This window comes from Linepithema humile, chromosome 8, assembly GCF_040581485.1.
Source record: "Linepithema humile isolate Giens D197 chromosome 8, Lhum_UNIL_v1.0, whole genome shotgun sequence".
Taxonomy (NCBI): Eukaryota; Metazoa; Arthropoda; class Insecta; order Hymenoptera; family Formicidae; genus Linepithema; species Linepithema humile.
The window spans coordinates 1,336,009-1,349,919 of record NC_090135.1 but is presented as its reverse complement, the minus strand read 5'-3'; the positions used below and the strand labels follow the sequence as shown (position 1 = coordinate 1,349,919).

Sequence of the window (13,911 nt, the reverse complement as noted above, 5' to 3'; positions counted from 1 at the left end):
ATAGTTTACAATATTTTTATTGATTAGTTTTTTTTTACTCGAATTTTACTCGATAAGATTGAATTTTTTATTTCTATTAAGTTTCTTTGAAGAGATAATCTTCTGTACCTGAAATATGTTTGTTTTGTTCATTGAATTTAAAAGTTGAATTTATTTAATTTCTTATTTAAAACATATTTTTAGTTTATATTATCAGAGTTTGATAAACCAGATTATTAAATACGACAAATGCATTATATTAAAAAAATAATATAAAGGTGCTGTATTTTTTATTGTATTTAATGTTATTACTATTATAAATACATCTAAAATGTCATTATTTTTTGTAAAAGGTTATTAATAATAACAATTTCTTTCTTTAAGTTGATAATCTGTTTTTATTTATTTATATTTAAAAAATTAATAAAATATATTATTGTTGCCTTTAATGTTTTTTTGAAGTTTCTTTGACATGCTTCAAAGTAACCTGCAATTATTAAATTTGTAGATACATAATTTCATATTATATCTTATTTGTAATAATTTCATATATATATATATATATATATATATATATATATATATAATATATATAATTCATTTCAATATTACCTTTTAAAATATTCTAAAATTAATTTTTCTCGTTCATTATTATTATTTCTAGAATTTAAATCAGCATTTTGTATTTGTATAATAGTATTATCACATTGTTCAGAATTACTAATTAAGTTTGAATTATGTTCCTGTTGGGCAATATTATGCAAAACGGCTGTTGCTATTATAATAGGAAATGTATTTTCAACTGTGCGACATCGCATTCCAATTGATAAAATAGCAAATCTTCTTTTCCAAATGCCAAAACATCTTTCAATTCTTGTACGTGTTCGAATTTGAGCTTCATTATATAAATGTTCTTCTGGTGTTGTGGGATGTAACAACGGTGTCATTAAATATGGTAGATTTGGATACCCAGAATCTGCAAGAAGTAAACTGTCACCAAATGTATGTGCATCAAATAAGGTTTTAATTCTAGAATGATTAAAAATTGTAGAATCATGTGTTGATCCTGGCCAACGTGCTACAATATCAATTATTTCTAATTTGGCATTTATTATGACTTGCACATTTATAGAAAAAAAGCCTTTTCTATTGCGATATAATTCGCAATTTTCTCCTCCTAAAATACAAATATATTATTTGTTAATTACAAATATATAATTTTGTAAGCTAAGAATAAGTTCAAGTATTACATACCAAATGATTCCACTTTAATATGTGTGCAATCCATACAACCAATAACACGAATAAATTTGGCTACTTTGAAAAATTTTTGTTCATTTTCTCGAATTTCCTCAGATAAAAGAGGTAATTTTATAAAATCGTTTCGTAATGCAGCAATCTCAGGAGATACTCTATGAATAATTTTGTGAGCGCTTGTTTCACTAATTCCACAAAAATCAGCAGCTGTTATTAAAAAGCATCCAGTTGCATAAAATCTGAGTGCAACCAATAATTGAATGACTGGTGGAATAGCAGCATTACTGAAATAACACATAAAATGATATTAAAATATTGTTCATAGAAACGTAATTGTGTACACTTCTTTTTTGGAAAATTTATTTTATACTACTTGGTTTTGTATTTATAAATATTATTATTTATACCGATTAGTATTATATTGTATTTTATTTTCGATTTTTTGTAATAACATTTCAAAACTTTTTTTTGATATTACAAATCTTCTTTGAAAATCTTTTTCTTCACAAATATTAAAATAATTGTTGCGTAATTTTATAATATGTAATTTTTTGAAATTTTTTTTATTTAAATTATCACACTCATCACTTTCATCATTATAAAAATTGTCATATTCCGAAAACCAATTATCATTAATAATATCCATGACAGCAGCTCAACAGTTGTTTAGGTTATGAGAGAAATTTTCTCTTTCTACTACAATATTTTGTTCTTCATGTTGGCAATCCTGTAACAGTCGGTTAAAGTTAACCGACGTTGGAAAAAGTGGCCCTTAGGCCGGTATTCATAGTCCGTTCTTATATTTAAGATTGTCTTAAGTTTTGTCTTAAAATGCTATGAACCAATCAAAAAGCCACATTAGTATCTTAAGACGACGATGACGACGACTTAAGACAATCTTAAATATAAGAAACGACTATGAATACCGGCTTTAGAGTTAGAGAGGCGGTGTGTCCAAATTTAATGGAGTGGACAAATAGAAGATTTGGTTGGATAACGTTCCATATGGCGCAGGTCCTTACAGACCACGGATGCTTAAATAGCTTTTTATATAAAATAAATAGAGCACCTTCGCCTGTGTGCGCACATTGTCTGCTAGGGGTTGACAATGCCCAACATACTTTAGAGGATTGTCAGGCTTGGAATGTAGAGAGGGAGGCCTTAATTGCCTCTATCGGTGATCGGTTGGACTTACCCTCTGTCGTGGTTTTCATTTTGGAAGATGTCGGGAAATGGAAGGCATTCTCCAAATTTTGCGGCACGGTCATGCGTAGAAAAGAAGTAGCTGAGCGTGAAAGACAGGCCCTGGATCGGAGTCAGGCGGTTGGCTTTCTTGATCCTGAGGCTTCGGATTGAAAATAATAAATGGTTTATTAATTAGTTAGGACTCTAAGTCATAAATGTTCTATTCTATAGTATGTAAAGAATTTAATTATAAGTTTGAGTATTATTATGATATTTCTGGTTAGTTTTAATTTAGTTGGTTAAGTATTTTGGATGACCCGATTAAACTAAGTAAGGGCCTGATGGCAAGGTCAGGAGAAAGGTGGAGTAATGCTCTTGTAAGTAATCCCACTTTTCTCCTCTTTTGGCTAGAGAGGGGCGAGAGGTGAGTTTTTTAGCTGGTAGGCGGTTGAGATGGTCATCGGGAATCCGGGGAAGCCCTGGGACTGGTGCAACCATTTTCTTCTGGAAATCCAGCTATATCATACCCGCATGGATGCTGGATTCTGGTCAGGATGTGGAGATTGCGGGTTCATGGATTTTGTCGGGTATTTCTGATGCGAGTCTCAGTCGAATCCAGCACTACCTTGGAGTACGGGCTCCAGGGTGTCTTTCTAGAAGATTTTTCTCATCTCCGTAAACAAAAAAAAAAAAAAAGGTTAGGTTAGGTTGGAGTCTCTCGTGGCCACGGAGCAAGACGGACGCGTCTCAGATAGCTCTGCCTTGTGCTACCTATTTTGGATTGTTGGAGGCTTCCATGGATTGGAATAAGTGGATATTCGTGCTCAGCGCATTGAATTTTACCGGATTTGGTGAAGTTTTACTACTTTTGTTATTTTCTAAAACTTTTATCTTGTTAATAAGATACTCACTCCTATAGTGAGGTTATGATGCCTTGTGCCGTATAGGCTCAGTATATTTGCTCTTTGATTTGAACTATTACTAAATAATATCTTTATTGAGAACGTTTGCGGCCAATTGTGCACCAATTTATTCATATATTTGTGTTGTTTTATCATAAATTGTGTTAAAAGAGATGTGCGTGGATTACTCCAGCGCATGCGCGATTGCATCTTGTAGAGACAGGTGGCATATAAAATTGCTACAATTAATATATTTGTTCATTAAAGTGAGTTACTTTATATGTGATTGCAAGTGACGGCCTACGGGACACCATAGTTGCTCCTCTAGAGTGCCGAATTATCTATGGATAACTCTATAAGAGGTGTACTTTAGTCAGTGGTGCTTAACTCTTTTATGCCGGATAACCGTTGTACAAGCTTAAATAATAATGGAATAATGTTAAATAATTTGGAGTGAATAATTAGTATTTTACACTAATTACTTAAATTTGTCGTGATAAACTTATACTTATACTTATTTGTTTATGTGTAATGTGAATACAGTGACTGATTTGCAATTGTATTTGCAAATGAACTTTATGATTGATAATTATTATTGAAAAGGATTCCACGGAAGGTCCTGTGAATTATTATAAAGTTAATTTTATTAGTACTCTATGTAGACTTTAAAATTTCTTTAACTTCATATATAATACATGTCTGATTTTGAGGTTATAGTGCACTTGTGCACATAGCACAGATGATTAAAACTATTAAACAATTGTGGAACAATACTGAATAACTTTGAGGGAACATTTAGTGATTTATGGTAATTAGTGAATCTTGTTTTGATACTGCTATAACTGCATTTGTTATGTATAATGTTAATATAGTGATTGATTGCAGTTGTATTGGCAACTGAATTTTATGTTTATTAACTGTGTAAAGGACTCTTTTGAAGTTTCTGTGAATTATTGTGAAATTGATTTTATAGGTACTCCGTGTAGACCTTTAATTTTGCAATTTTAATTTCATATATAATACAAGATTTTTATTTGGAGGTTATAGTACACCTGTGTGTATATAGCACAGTTTTGAATTATTAATTATATGAATTATTATCGTTTAACTTGAATTGCATAATCTAGTGACTTTTGTGCAGGGGCCATTGAGACTGCCCATCTATGTGGTTGCATCTTTATGGCGCACCATGAGTGCAATGTGTCAACTGTATAGAATGGTTATGTTACTTATATTTGTGTTGAAACCTACATTATTTACGGATTATTGAACATTTTGACTGTTGTTTCTGGTGTTAAATGTGAAGATTGGTGCGATGCTCGTTATTTAGTGTGTGGGGCGTCATCCTGCATGTTTATGTGTATTTGAGGCACATAATACATGCTTGCATGCGCTGAACGCTGACGATGATGAACAGTCGTTACCATTGTTTACACGAGATATCAATATTTAATTATGCTAAGAACGATGCTATTTTGCACTATTTTGTATTGACTTGCTTGTTAAAATGATTATCGTGTATATGGATCATTAACTCTGGTTTTTTGCAGGTTAACCTATTGTGAACTCTGTTGCATGGGAAACCTGCATAATATTCCTATGTGTTGGATGGATTTGGACGTTAAATGGATACTATTATAATGAAAAATGGATCTGGAATTATGCATATAGTGATTTACTGTTATGTGTCTGGCTGACTGATATGTCCATTGACGTATGAATATCTGGACGGAGCGTAAGGTCGGATTTTAGGCGAGGGGATCGACATTAGCGGGGCGGGGGATCGGCCATATTGTCTGGCGACATTTTGGCGCTCTGTTTGAAATTCAACATGAATTGATAGAAAGAATTGTATTATTGAATTAAAGGAAAGGAAGTGAGACTGGTTTTAATCGTTCAAAATAATATTTTTTTGTAAAATAAAATAATTTTTATTACAATATTTAAATTGATAGATACAAGCATTAGATAATTAAATTGATACAATATTATTAGAGATACAGGCTGTTCCGATATTCACTGCAAGTATTAAAAATTGATAGTGTACTGCGACGTGAACTAGCTCGGAATCACGCCAGATCCGAGGGAGCACGCCCAATGGAAATCGGTACTCGAGGCATCGGCAATAACTGCTCGACTCGGTAACTTACGGTATCAGAAACAGATGCTTAATTCGGTAACTCGCGGTACTCCACGCTCGTCGGGAGCAAGGTAACTCGCGAAATCGGCAATAACTGCACGATTCGGTAACTCGCGGTACTCCACACAATTCGGGAGCAAGGTAACTCACGCGATAACGGTAACCGGAAATGGGCGCCAGGTGCGAATAATCGCACCGCGGTATCGGTAACTTTAATAGTTCTCAAAATTTGCTCGGCCGCTCCCCGCTCAGTATGGCAGAGGGGCGCAGTTCTTTTACTTAACGTAGATATCTGGAGTGAGAGGCGAACACAAGGACAACTCAATACTTAATAGTTAACAATAATGTATTTCCATAATTTGGCTTACAAGGGTAAAGATGTGCAGCGTTCGGCCTGAGCCGATACGGCGGAGACGGTTCAATGCGGTAGCAGGGCCATTCGCCCAATTACTCGATAACAAGAATAAAGTTAGACAAATACGCGAAATCACGGAGATGCGATCACGATAGTTCGCCGCTGATCCGACTCTATCCGGTAAACACGGGACTTATACTCTGATCATTCGATACGGCCGGTGAAGGCCAAATAAAGGCCAAGTAAACAGACTTTAAGCGACGGGGGCCTAACGGCCAGGACTGAGATGTCGCGGAACGGCTATTTTTCGCGGGCTTTCCCGTTTCTCGCCGAGACGCGAACTTGGCGGTAACCGCAATCTCGCGGAGAACGTTCCCGGATCAAAATCCGCCCGCAGACATTCACGGTACTTCCGGTACGGTGATAACGCGGCAAACGGTAACGGAGCGGTATCGCAAGAAAACGGTAGCAATCGGTTTTTCTTTTCTTTTAAAAGACGGTAACGGCAGGACGGTACGGTAACTAAACGAACGGTAACGAAACGGCAACGAGAAAAGACTGTCGGCGCTGAATTCCCACAAGACAGAGAGACTGTTACGCGATATCCGGGGCCGGCTGGACATGCGGTAATTGAGCGTAATTGAGCGCTCACGATATCAAACACTACGGTTAATGTGAGAGACACTACATATTAAACGAACTCACGCTACCAGCCATCACCGGACGGAACTCTACGGCTACCCGAGAGGCGGCTTACAACGATTGGACGTCCTTGGCGTCTTCGGTGTCGTCGGGCTGAATCCCTGATGTCGTCCTCGCGCACTTGTGTCACACCGAACAGTGACTCTTCTCGGCTCTGCCTCTAGGTCCTTCCAGATTCGCGTCGCCTTCCTGCGCATCCTGCCGATTTTCCGAAAAGGGGGGCCCCTGAGAACCGCCCACAGTTCATCCAGGGCGCCCCCTTCCGCTCACTGTGGTTTCCTCAAGTCTTTCGGCTGATAACGTGTCGGTAAGTCGATGTTCCCGGAAGAGACTGGTTAGGCTGGCCGGGTCATACTCCGGTCCTTCCGGGTGCAGCATCTTCGGGGTCCTCGAAGCCGTCTGCAGCCGGGCGAGGTCCGCTGCTGCGTGTCTTTGTGTTGCTTTTGACTTTGTGGCTGAAACCAAAGCGGAGTTAGATAGGGCTTGGATGGCGGAGGCGACGGAATCGTGGTACCTGACCTTTTTCGTGGGGTCACTAACGCGTGGCCCCTGCGGATGATCCCCCGGTGTCCGGCTTCCCTGGCGATGCTGTCTTCGCCCTGAGGCACAAAACACGCAACGCCGCCCGCACGGGGTCTCGCCTTACAACTCAAGAACGGTATTACGGTACAAAAACAGGAATTACAATACAAACGACGCGCAAAAATTGTGGAGTCTCGCGGGTTGCTCTCTCCACGCGAGGAGCAACACCAGGGCTCCTTGCTCCCTCGGCCGGGCTATCGCCCTTGTGACGGCGCTCGAAAAGCGTCACGTCACAGTACATGACGTAAACTATAGATTTCCAGTACTTGCAGTAAATATCGGAAGAGATATAGTATACAGTCGTCAATTAAAAATTAAAAAATAAGATAGAGTAATTTGAAATACTATTGTCCTTGGAACAAAGTTAATTTATTGCGAAAGTGTCTTTTACTTTGTTTATTATCTTCCATAGCTTCTTTGCAAATATGATGTAATCTAACTTTAATATATTTGGCAGCAATTGCTTTTGTCAAATGTACTATATGGTTTTCCAAAGCATTTTTATCATGTGAATGTTCATTTAAATTACTAAATAAATTATTGGAGTCAGTAAATTTCCGAAGTACTGAATTTACAAGATAAGAATCTGTAAATTTTTTTTTCATAAATTTTCCTCCACTTTCTGCTAACGCAAAGCGGATAATTCTTTCTGCTTCGTGACAAATTTTCGTTACACTAGACGATGGGCATTGTAAATGCCCGCAGCTTTTGAATTGTATCAAAATAGAGTTGTCATTATTTTTATCATCTGAAGTTAACGCATGAACACATTCTTCGCAATATAATGATTTTTTAAGATGTCTTACGACAAATCCAGCAATATATACAATAATTCTTGACGAAAATTCGGTGATTCTACGAATGTCTGGAAAGTACCCGTGATCTTCTATAATGTCTGCAGTCACATTACAGTTTAATTATAGATCATCATTTAATGATTGTAACGGAGTTGAAGCATTGATTATTTGTTCACTATTTTGGGAAAAAGTTACGTGTAAAATTGCTATGTTTTCAAGAGGTATACAATTACCAGAGCCCGAATCTCGAATTTCGGAATGAATTAGCAATTTTTTAATAGCTGCCTTAAACTGGCGACTTGTTGGATTATTATTGTAACCTCCCTTGGATCTAATGCAACTAAAAAATAATTCAATGTGATCTTGACTTATTTTGTATGTTGGAATATATTTCAAAAGCTTCTGCTTCTCACAAACTTCATTGTATAAGCCTTTTAAACTCTCGATACATATCAAAAATCCAACAAGCCCCGTTTTTCTTACAGAATCAATAATTGGAGTCCCATTTTGCAATTTTAAATTCAAAATATAAGTTTTACATTCTTCTAATTTGTCCATTATTTTTGTATAATTCCAAGAGTTAATAGGTTGTTTATAATTAAACTGATTCATATTTTTTGAATTAAAAATGTCAAATAAATCATTAAATTTTAATAAAAATTCTATTGTTGCTGAACAATCTTGAAACTGTTGAAGACATAAGTTTTCTTTACAAAGTTGAAGTGCTTGAGCAACAGATTTACTAAATAACCGTAGCAAAACGAACTTTCATTTTCTGTTTTTTATATTGAATATGTGCTGACCGTAACTTATTTCCTAAATGTAAACTTTCTTGTCTTTGTAGATCATGTAAATCTGAAATGTACTGCCATTTGATATGTTGGTTTGATCCATCAATAATTAATTTCATATCTCCAAACAAGTTGCGAATAAGCTTTATCATATGACATGGATCAGGAAAAATAAATATTTTGTCATTTGTAACTGGATGAGGAAACCAAGTCTGTAAAGAATTTGGCATTAAATTACATTGTAATTTTTTTGCCGTAGATAAATTTGTGGTAGCACCATCAAAAGTCAATCCAATCACTTTCACACCAGTATCATGCAGCAAGCAAATGCATTGATTAATCAAACCACTTTTTTGATCTGCCGTTATTCCATTAATAAAACAATAGCCCACGGGTACTTTCCATGCAGCATTCATACATACAAAAAGAAAAACCAAAACATCTTTGGCAATGCTAGTATTGTCGTTTATAATTCCATCCCCAAAATCAACGTAACCACTATAATTTTTACCATCGTATTCAATGTGTTGTCTAATCGACATTCATCAAAAATTAAAGTGCCTAATAGTGGATAATCTGCAGCTTTTACTCGTTCAGTAATACTATTTAATGCTTCTTGCATAAAACCGGGATTTCCATTAATTGATTTGTACCACTTACTAATTGATTTTGGGTGTGGAAGACATGAATTGAAATGTGTGCGTACATAGTTGTATGCTTTAGGTGAGTAATAATGCAAGCTCAAAGCAAATTTTCGAAGCTCAGGAGAATATTCTTTAGAAAGAAATTTTTTTTTGTTTTTTGATATTTTACTTTTTGCTGTTAAACGCTTTAACAAATGTATATTACTCTTACCTATTGTTTTTAGAATATCGGCATGTTCGTCTGCTAATAAACTTTTTTGTTTCAGTTCTTTTAGAACTGTATTTAATTGCGCGATCCGTTTCTCTTGCCGCTTATTTTTTTGTTTCAACGTTTGCACTTGCCTTTCATAATATTTCTTCTGATTCATTAACGTTTTGCGCAGTAATTTTTTCCGTGGTGTATCCTCCAGTCGCTCGGTATACGCATTATCAACTGAAGTAGACTCTTCTCTTTTTCTTTTTAATGTCATCGTATCGCTGTCTTCGACTTCTTCTCTGCTTATTTGCATTTCCGGCTCGCACTGTAATTGTACATAATATTTAAAATTTTATTTATTGCAATTAGTTAAATAAAATTAATCTTATGCTCGAGAAAAGTACTCACAGTCAAATCATCCTCGTGCACTGACTCTGTTGATGTAGCTGACACAGTAGCTGACAATGTATTACTTGACAAAGAGACTTCTTCTGCACCCGCAACTTTTGAAATATTTGACTGTAAATATAAAATTTATTTTAATATATACACTGCCGCTCAAAAATATCAGATTGCCTACCGAAAATATTCGCTAATTTTAAATATCAATAACTCAAGTCTAATTATCGTACAGAGGTGAAAAAAATGCAAATCAAAAAGGAGACTCTCAGCTTTCCAGTCGCGTTGATGAGCTCATGCAGATATGTCACCTTGTCACTGCATTGTGTTAATTTACTAACGTAGTTTTTTGTAATTTTTTTTACTATTTCAAACAGCTCCCGTTTTTGTGAAACTAATCGCACATGAAAATTATCAATTTTATAAAACTAAAATGTATACTAATTTTCTTATTATAAGATATTAATTTGTCTAATCATAAAATATTTAAAAAATGTATTTTGTTAAGAATGTATGTATTTGTAATATTAATAATAAATATATAAATATTTTTTATATTGTTTAATATTATTTATCAAAAATTAAATTTTGACCATGTGTAAAAAAATAGAGATGGACAAAAAATACGCGAAAAAAAAGTTGCTCCAAAAAATTTGAAATATAAATTCCAGCCGCTAGATAACTGCAAGACGCAACTTTTTTCCCTTTCGACGTAAGCGTCCAGTTTTCGAAATAAGAGATATTATAAAAATACCGCACTTTTGCACAAAAAAAATAAATATACAAAAAAGATTGTAAACAAAATCTTAATACTCGAAATTAAAGCTGAAACTACAAGCTTTCAAATGCTTTTTCTAATTTTCATGTGCGATTAGTTTCACAAAAGCGGGAGCTGTTTAAAATAGTAAAAAAAAATTACAAAAAATTACGTTAGTAAATTAACACAATGACAAGGTGACATCTGCATGAGCTCATCAACGCGACTGGAAAGCTGGGAGTTTCCTTTTTGATTTGCATTTTTTTCATCTCTGTACGATAATTAGACATTGAGTTATTGATATTTGAAATTAGCGAATATTTTCGGTAGGTGATCTGATACTTTGAAGCGGCAGTGTACATTTATCCATAAATTTTATATCATAACTGCTCTATATAATAATAATCTAAAGATTTTTTGATAGATTTTAATATATCAATTATGTGATCTCGAATAAACTTTTCAAGCAGAATTATATTAACATAAATAAGATAATATAATTCAAATATAAAACGATATTTACAATTGGAATGGCATTTTCTCTCAATCTTATTCGCGTCTGAGAACTGCGATCAAAGTCATCGTCCGAAAAATGCAACGAGCATAAATGAGGAGACTTGGGTAAACGTTCCACCTGAAGGCCCATAACTTTAGCCCAAATTAATTTTTTTGATTCATCTTGTGGAAATCTAATAAAACACATATCAACTAAATTGTATATAAAATAAATAGTAGCATGCAAGGTACATTTGAAAAATGTTATGACATGTAAATTTATAAAATTAAATATATAAAAATATAACATTAATATGTAATATATCGCGTATTGAAATTATAGCTAAGTATTTGAAATAATATTTTCAAGCTGTAGCGTTCTTGCCTTAGCATAATCTCAAAGGTTGGAGTTCAGGTAGTTGATGGCTCGCGGAGCGTACAGAACACGCGCACCGTCGGCACCTTATATTTACGCACGCACGCACTGATTCAATTTTACAATCACTAGCTTGTCTAATATTTTGAGTACTATTTTTTGACTAGATACGCTATCGCGATTTTATAAAATAGAAGTCGCAAGTCTATTAATTGCTTCAATAAGAATTTTCAAAGTTATCGCTGCTCGCCGCTTACTCGCGTCGTGGCTTTTCGCACAAGAGAGCGAGCACGGCATTCGGCGGATCGCGGCAGTGTCCTGACACCCCCCCGATCCGCAGGAATGCGCCCCAAGAACGCTTCAATCTACCTAAGTCCGTGTGTAAAAACAGCGTTCACGCGGTTCACGCGAGGAGCTTCCGTCAATAAGCCTATATTTGCGTTAGAGACAAACAACTCGAAAGACGGATAATGTATAATGAATACAAAGAATCTAAATTATTTATATGAATCGACGAGATTGTTCGACGCTCAAACAGCAAAAACATTTTCATTAAATTTTACTTTATTTCAATATATAAAACCGGAGCAAATTTTATTTTGTAGGTTACAAATATACAGTATACTTACCGGTGAAATGTTATTTCAATATTTTTTTCAATATTAATTTGCTCTTTGCTTTTCCGGTAGCTTTTATTGCAACAACCGATTGCAATACAAAGCGGCATTTTTGTAAATTTATTTTTTAAGATAACTTTTTTGTACACACAATACACGTGTCACGTCACACAGAAACTGGAGCACTGGACGAACAGACGAAAACACAGTTGTTTCCTTAGTCTACTCATAGATGGCAGGACTAATGTCGCCAGACAATATGGCGGCCCCCTCCTCCCCTAAAATGTTCACTCCCCGCGCCTGTGGGCTCCGTCCAGATATTCATACGTCAATGGATATGTCGCTGGAATAAGGAACTGTCTGGTTACTACCAGGGGGTCGACACTCGCTCTTGCTAAAATGGGGGGACCGGTTTCAGCGCCACCATACCTTGTACCATCGAAAATAAGGAACTGACGGGACGCGCGGGAACATATAACCTATATATATATATATATATATATATATATATACACACATTTCTGTACTGATTACTGACTCATTATTATTATTAATTATGATTATTATTAATTATAGTAAAATTGAGAGACATTATTCTTAGTTTTTATAACATTTATTTGTTATATAAATTTTATATGTATAATATTATATATATATAATTACTTAGCTTTAAAACAATTAATTTAATATTTTGTAATTTTTAATACAACATTACAAAAATAACAAATTTATAATACATAAAAATGCAATGCAGCTCATTTTTCCGTCCCACTTAACAGACTGCGGACTGTCGGATAGATATTTATTAAATATCCGGTGTGGTTAAAAAATGAGATGCAAAGCATGTATAATTACATGCACCACAGCATCTCAACATGCATCACTCATACCTAACAAAAATAATACAATAATAATACAACTGTAAATAAAACATAATTCATACATGCCACATTCATACATCATACAGCTAAAGTTCTTCTCAGATCGGCATATCCCGCTACCGCAAAGAAGCCGATCTTTCCTCTGAGATCATCAACCACAACCACCACTGCCAATACCTGAAGGCACGCCTTCCCGGATAATGCCCACAAGGAAAGCATGACTTCTTCAGGCAGATGATTCAGAGTAGAAAAATCCTACCTAATTCATCTTTCTAATTACACACTTATATTTCATACCAATTTTATACTTATAAATATATAACAATTTTACAATTTTTTAATTCATATTAACAATAAATATTCAATCTGATTAATATCTGATATTAAACAATTTTTTTTTTGCACCACCATACTAAAGTTTTTATCGCTATTACACGTACTATTATTTAAAAAATACTATTATGATGTTCTATACATTCATGCCAATCCAAATTAATATTCCACTTTTCAAAATGTTTAATAATTACTTTTAAAATATTTTTTTGGTGGGCTCGCGTTTTTAACAACTTATTTATAGTGCATATTATTTGTCTAATACAAATTGGAAAATTACTATTTTTAAAACTTTCCTCACATTCCAAACAAAAATTAATTTCTTTTAAAATAGTTACATTAATTTCTTCTAATTTTTCAAACAATAATGTTACAATAGAATTTTCCGAAACATTTTTATCAGTAATAAATTCCACGGGTTCGTCATCACAATCATCGTTGCGAACATCATGCACCTGAACATTTGAAGCATCACTTTTCAAACACTCTTCTAATGAAAACAACATGAAGCCATCATTAGCGA

The 13,911-nt window shown here is 34.6% G+C and overlaps 2 protein-coding genes and 1 long non-coding RNA gene across 4 annotated transcripts; 1 reads left to right on the top strand and 2 right to left on the bottom strand.

Annotated features, from left to right (window-relative positions):
* Positions 1-587: 587 nt before the first annotated feature.
* Positions 588-1,953, bottom strand: LOC105668217 (putative nuclease HARBI1). Its single transcript, XM_012360488.2, has 3 exons — positions 1,644-1,953; positions 1,234-1,520; positions 588-1,156 (listed from the first exon to the last, which is right to left on the bottom strand). Exons 1-3 carry the CDS (start codon positions 1,880-1,882, stop codon positions 588-590), a joined length of 1,095 nt encoding a protein of 364 aa, XP_012215911.2. The 5' UTR covers positions 1,883-1,953.
* A 137-nt stretch (positions 1,954-2,090) lies between these two features.
* LOC137001568 (uncharacterized) lies at positions 2,091-5,205 on the top strand. The gene is made up of 2 exons (XR_010891543.1): positions 2,091-4,131; positions 4,874-5,205. It is a non-coding gene; the product is annotated as an uncharacterized lncRNA (long non-coding RNA).
* Positions 5,206-5,791: 586 nt separating this feature from the next.
* LOC105669341 (THAP domain-containing protein 1-like) lies at positions 5,792-13,436 on the bottom strand. Of its 2 annotated transcripts, XM_012362240.2 has the most exons (5): positions 12,187-13,434; positions 11,210-11,375; positions 9,939-10,049; positions 9,546-9,855; positions 5,792-8,902 (listed from the first exon to the last, which is right to left on the bottom strand). In XM_012362240.2, exons 1-5 carry the CDS (start codon positions 12,282-12,284, stop codon positions 8,874-8,876), a joined length of 714 nt encoding a protein of 237 aa, XP_012217663.2. In that variant the 5' UTR covers positions 12,285-13,434; the 3' UTR covers positions 5,792-8,873. The 2 variants fall into 2 exon arrangements, with proteins under 2 accessions (XP_012217663.2, XP_067216738.1); XM_067360637.1 differs by having other exon boundaries at positions 5,792-9,855; positions 12,187-13,436.
* Between the last annotated feature and the right edge of the window lie 475 nt (positions 13,437-13,911).